We start from the raw sequence: 6,356 nt of genomic DNA, 5'->3' as shown, positions 1-6,356 counted from the left end.
GTGTGCCTTGTCCCCCCCCCCCAACCCCCGCTGCCCCCGGGCGGCTCAGCGTTTGCTGGGCCAGGAGGCCGACTGCCAGATCGTCATCCCACCCGCGGCCTTGGGAGCCCGAGGAGGAGGTGAGGGGCAGGCAGAGATTCTGCAGGGCACCGATAAGATGGGCAGAGGGACGTGCCCCCTCAGTCCCCGCAGCCTTGGCGGCTCTGCACCTCGGGACCTGGGGTCCAGGCCTTGTCCCCAGAGTGGCCCTGGGGCTTCATCCTTCTCGGGAAGGGCAGAAGCTGGGGTGGGAGGGGGGCCAGGGCTGGGGGCAGGCTCCGCTGTGGGGATGAGGGCCTATCACGGTTTCTGACTGCTCCTCAGGACCTGGCCTCTGAGGGGACGTTTCCCAGCCCCAGGGACGTTTCTGGACGTGGCGATTCCTCCGTCCCTGGCCCCGCAGTGCTGGGGGAAGCTGCATGGACGAAGGGAAGGACGAGGAGAGGGGAGGAGACGATGAAGGGGGTCAGAGCTGCGATTGGAGCCGAGAACTGGAAGCGCCTTAAAGAGACTGCGCGGTCCCCGCCCCCCTTCCCGCCAGCCTCAATGAATTAGAGCTGTGTTTCCCAAACTTGCCTGATCATAAGAATCCTCCCGGGCCCTAGTTAAAGATACAGGTTCCGGAGCACCTCCCTTCGCGATTCTGATTCAGTAGGTCTGCGGGCGGAGCCGAGGAATCTGTAATTTTAACACGCTCCCCACGTGATTCTCGTGAACAAGCAAGTTTGGGAAATACTGAATTAAAGGAAACGAGGCCTGGCTGCCGAAGCGGCCTCCGCTAGGGGGCTACGGCGGGAGGATTCCCGGGGGGCGTCGCCTGCTTCCGCCGCCGCCTCCTTCAGTGAAAGTCCCTTTTGGGTCCAGCTGTCACAGCCGCCGCGCTCCCTCAGGCCGGGCGGGGGACAGCCCAGGTCTGCGTGGCCCCCGCGCCGCCACGCCCAGTGGCCGCCCGAGCCCTGCGAGCAGGGGGAGGAGCCGCCGCCAGTGGAGGCGGAGGAGGTAGAGGAGGCGGAGACGGCGGAGACGGCGGAGAAGGCGGAGAGGAAGGTGGAGGCGGAGGCGAAGGTGGAGGGGAAGGTGGAGGCGGCGGGGAAGGTGGAGGCGGCGGGGAAGGTGGACGCCGCCGGGAAGGTGGAGACAGCGGAGGGTCCGGGCCGCCGGCTTGAGCTCAAGCTGGAGCCCGAACCCGAGCCGGTGCCGGAGGCGGAGCAGGAGCCGAAGGGGGAGCCGAAGCAGGAGCTGGAGGATGAGCACCCAGCGCGGAGCGGCGGTGGCGGCAGCAGCGACGAGGTTCCTCCCCCCACCCTTCCCTCCGACCCCCCGCGGCCCCCCGATCCCTCACCGCGGCGCAGTCGTGCCCCCCGCCGCCGACCCCGGCCGCGGCCACAGACCCGGCTCCGTACCCCGCCGCAGCCTAGGCCACGGCCCCCGCCCCGGCCCCGGCCCCGGCGCGGCCCTGGGGGCGGATGCCTGGATGTGGATTTCGCTGTGGGTCCACCGGGCTGTTCCCACGTGAACAGCTTTAAGGTGGGAGAGAACTGGAGGCAGGAACTGCGGGTGATCTACCAGTGCTTCGTGTGGTGTGGAACCCCAGAGACTAGGAAAAGCAAGGCAAAGTCGTGCATCTGCCATGTGTGTGGCACCCATTTGAACAGACTTCACTCTTGCCTTTCCTGTGTCTTCTTTGGCTGCTTCACAGAGAAACACATTCATGAGCACGCCGAGACAAAACAACACAACTTAGCCGTAGACCTTTACTATGGAGGTATATACTGCTTTATGTGTAAGGACTATGTATATGACAAAGACATTGAGCAAATTGCCAAAGAAGAGCAAGGAGAAGCTTTGAAATTACAAGCCTCCACCTCAACTGAGGTTTCTCACCAGCAGTGTTCAGTGCCGGGGCTCGGTGAGAAATATCCAAGCTGGGAGACGACCAAACCTGAGTTAGAACTGCTGGGACACAACCCAAGGAGAAGAAGAATCACGTCGAGCTTTACCATCGGCTTAAGAGGACTGATCAATCTTGGCAACACGTGCTTTATGAACTGCATCGTCCAGGCCCTTACCCATACTCCGATCCTGAGAGATTTCTTCCTCTCCGACAGGCACAGATGTGAAATGCCAAGCCCTGAGTTGTGTCTGGTCTGTGAGATGTCTTCGCTTTTTCGGGAGTTGTACTCTGGAAACCCATCTCCTCACGTTCCTTATAAGTTGCTGCACCTGGTATGGATACACGCCCGTCACTTAGCAGGTTACAGGCAACAGGATGCCCACGAGTTCCTCATTGCAGCGTTAGATGTCCTGCACAGGCACTGCAAAGGTGATGATGCTGGGAAGGCCGCCAACAACCCCAACCACTGTAACTGCATCATAGACCAAATCTTCACAGGTGGCCTGCAGTCTGATGTCACCTGTCAAGCCTGCCATGGCGTCTCCACCACCATAGACCCATGCTGGGACATCAGTTTGGACTTGCCTGGCTCTTGCACCTCCTTCTGGCCCATGAGCCCAGGGAGGGAGAGCAGTGTGAATGGGGAAAGCCACATACCAGGAATCACCACCCTCACGGACTGCTTGCGAAGGTTTACGCGGCCAGAGCACTTGGGAAGCAGTGCCAAAATCAAATGTGGTAGTTGCCAAAGCTACCAGGAATCTACCAAACAGCTCACAATGAATAAATTGCCTGTTGTTGCCTGTTTTCATTTCAAACGGTTCGAACACTCGGCCAAACAGAGGCGCAAGATCACTACATACATATCCTTTCCTCTGGAGCTGGATATGACACCATTTATGGCCTCGAGTAAAGAGAGCAGGATGAATGGACAGTTGCAGCTGCCAACCAATAGTGGAAACGATGAGAATAAGTATTCCTTGTTTGCTGTGGTTAATCACCAAGGAACCTTGGAGAGTGGTCACTACACCAGCTTCATCCGGCACCACAAGGACCAGTGGTTCAAGTGTGATGATGCCGTCATCACCAAGGCCAGTATTAAGGACGTTCTGGACAGTGAAGGGTATTTACTGTTCTATCACAAACAGGTCCTGGAACATGAGTCAGAAAAAGTGAAAGAAATGAATACACAAGCCTACTGAAGCGACACACAGACCTACCTGTAATGGAAGATGGCGACACCCATACGACAACTGGCATCGAGATTTAAAGGACCTACTCGTGTGGCCCACGGGCCTGACAGAGTAAGAATTGAACAGTACAGTACCCAGTGTCTAAGAGGTCCTGGTTGGAAGAGAAATAGACGGGGCGGGAGAAGAGGCTCTAGTCTAAGCAGTCACTTGAAGGAAAATTCAATGGCAGGAATGCTCTAGGCGGGGAAGGCAGGAGCAGGGAAATCGTGACACTGGTACATATCCTATATTCCTCCAAAAGATTGTGTGGGAAAGTGTGGGGTGGGAGGGGGGTGGTGTGGGGGGGGTGTGTGCCCTTGTAACCGTAAAACATCTTTCTCCATGGGTGTTTCAGCTTCAACTGACCAATCACATAACAGTTATATGTTTGTGGGGGGGGCAAGAAAAGTCTATACAAATGTAGCCCATGACCTATATGGGTATGAAAGCGGAAAAGTGGAGGAGGCAAGGATATCTCATTGACAAACACCTTTGCCAGTTTCTTTGTATTCGTGATTTTTTGTGCTATTAAATGCAGTATTAAAAAAAAAAAAAAAAGAAAAGCCCACGGGGCTAGTGGAAGGAAGAAGGGGGCTTGTACAAGGGGAGCAATTGCTCCAAAAGTAGAGAAGACAAAAAAAAAAAAATACTGTAAGATAAGCGACCAACACAGACAGGCCTCAGCTAAGAGTATAGTGTGTGAGTGTTTAAAAAAAAAAGATGCTGTATGATATACTTGAGCAAATCAATGAACCTCTTTGCGATTGTTTTCTCATCTGTACAATGCAGATAATTCCTACCTTAAAGGGTTATTGTTAAAGATTAAATGATATAAAATGTGTCAAAGTATAAAGTAAAAGGCTTGGAACTTTGTAGGGGCTCAGTAAACGTTTGTTGGATCGGAAACTTCTTTGGACCAGAACCAGAATGCATCAGAGGTGAGGGTCAGTCCTCCCTGAGACCCGTGGACGGAATGGACACGCATCGTGTCACATGCAGTCACACACACATACACACACTCGTACAACTCCCTCCCCAACACCCTACCTGGAGCCCTAAGGCAATGGACTCCACTTTTGTCCCCGTGTAAGGGTATCACAACCAGTGCCACACCGGGGGTCGGGGGGAGCTCCACAGCTGTCTCCCAAAGTCATTCTGTCCATTTGGAAGACTGTCGTATTGTTTTCATGACTCAGCGCCCTAGTGACAGGACTCTCAGGGCCCGTAGGCTGCCAGGCTTCCACATGAGGATGTTTGCTGGTCTTTGCCTTCCCGCGAGCATTATGTGTGTTGCTGTAAGATTCACCTGCAGGCATAGATCAGTACAAGGACTATTTTCCAAAGCTCGCTGGTCCACCAGCCCAGGGATATCGATGGAGTGGCACATTGGCCTCTTCCCTGATTCTCTCCCGAGGGCAGAACGGCCCGCAGAGAGCTAAGCCAGAACAGATGGGACAGATGGGATGTGCCCAGGAGGGGGTGAACACTGGTGGTTCTTTCTTTTCTCTTCAGCATCAGGTACAAAGGGACCTCTAACCTAGAAAATCTTGGGGGGAGGGAAACTGTGTATCAGACCCATGGGGCTTGGATCCACTGGCTCTGGGAAAAGGCTGCCCCCCCCCCACACACACACACAACCCAGGGTTTCCCAAGTCTATTTTCTGGTCCACTCATTTGGAAATACACATTTATTTATGTGGTGGTGGGTGCATCCCCAACTGGCTCATAGATTTTTCTGTAGGACAGGGGTTGTGTCTCCTCCTGTACCCCAGGCTGCATACTCGGCCCATAGCACAGTTCCCGGCACAGAGTAAGTAGATCATCAAAACACTAACTGGATGAATCAATGAAGCAATACACCTTCCTTTCGTGACCGAATTTTTGCCAACACCCGAGGCCCATGATCCTTAGGAGAACGTGTCAAAGGTGTTATTTTTGTTATCTTATAGGATGGGGGAGAGAGATCAAACGATGAGAGGCCTCGGGTGTCCCTTGGCAACTTAATGCAGGGTATCTGACTACCTCTTGGGATGTGTCTGGTAGCCCTGCTGGGAAGACAGCCACGTCCTTGTTCCTCATCTCTGCCACTGGAATAGTTCAGCCATGTGCCACCAGACTCTGACTGCTTGCAGAAACTCTCTTTTGCATCTTTCAGCTTTTTTATTCAGAAATATTTTAAACCCAGGGGAAAGTGGCAAAAATAAAAATAGTATAGAGAATGTCTGTATACCCTTTACCAGCTTCACCTATTGCTAACACTACCCCATTTGTGCTATTGCTTACATGTATGCACACTCTCATAAGTAAGTGTGTGTGTGTGTGTGTGTGTGTGTGTGTGTGTGTGTGTGTACCACGTGATGGTAAATTACATGCGTCATGGCCCTTCATGGCTAATGTACCTCAGCACGCATTGCCTACAAATGGGCATGTTCTCTCCATCACAGTATATAATTAAGAGCGTCAGTAGATTTAACATTGACTCAATACTATTATCTGATCTCCCATCTGTACTTCAGTTTTGTCTGTTCGCCCAACGACATCCTTTACAGCGTTTCCCTCTCCATCGTAGAATCTGGTCTAGGGTGAGGTCTTGCTTTTAGTTGTCACGTCTCTTTAGCCTCCTTTAATCTGGAACACTTCCACAAACTTACTTTGTCTTGTGTGGCATTAGCATTTTCAATAGACTGTTCCTCATTTCGGGTTTGTCTGATGCAGAAACTGTCTTTTAAATACCCTGCACTCAGGAATAGTGCTAAGAGCTATGAATGGCCGGAGACTGCTGAAGCCCACTTCCCTTGTCTCTGCTGGTGGAATGCAGAGACCACCAGAGGGAGCTGCTGCGCCTGGCCCTTCCTGACGTCCTCTGGAAAACACCATTGCCCCTCAGCTACAGGGGAGCCATTCAAGCCCAGCCCTATGCCTCTACCTGTCACTAACCCCCAAATTGAGCCATGGAGTGATTCAGGCATGTCTTCCACCTTGGGCAGGCACCGCCATGGTGGGGCCTTTTGAGGGGGGGACCAGGCTTGACACCTTTATCAACATTCCGTGGTGGGTACAGCAGCATTGGGGAGGGAGCTGGGAAGGGGTGAGTTCCTCTTAAACAGCTTCGGCGGGGGAGGGGGGAGGGGGGCGTGGACACGAAGATGGGACCCAGAATAAGTAAGGAAAAAAATGGGAGAGGTCAACGA

At 53.5% G+C, this 6,356-nt stretch overlaps 1 protein-coding gene across 1 annotated transcript; it reads left to right on the top strand.

Annotated features, from left to right (window-relative positions):
* The first annotated feature begins 802 nt into the window (after positions 1 to 802).
* USP27X (ubiquitin specific peptidase 27 X-linked) lies at positions 803 to 4,038 on the top strand. The gene has a single exon (XM_025857881.2). It carries the CDS (start codon positions 1,819 to 1,821, stop codon positions 3,133 to 3,135), a length of 1,317 nt encoding a protein of 438 aa, XP_025713666.2. The 5' UTR covers positions 803 to 1,818; the 3' UTR covers positions 3,136 to 4,038.
* Positions 4,039 to 6,356: the final 2,318 nt, after the last annotated feature.

The sequence above is a fragment of the Callorhinus ursinus genome, unplaced genomic scaffold, assembly GCF_003265705.2.
Source record: "Callorhinus ursinus isolate GAN/ISIS: 27379988/994484 unplaced genomic scaffold, GSC_fseal_2.0 scaffold16, whole genome shotgun sequence".
Classification (NCBI taxonomy): domain Eukaryota; kingdom Metazoa; phylum Chordata; class Mammalia; order Carnivora; family Otariidae; genus Callorhinus; species Callorhinus ursinus.
Note: the sequence above shows the minus strand (reverse complement) of the source record. Positions and strands in the feature narration are given on the sequence as shown.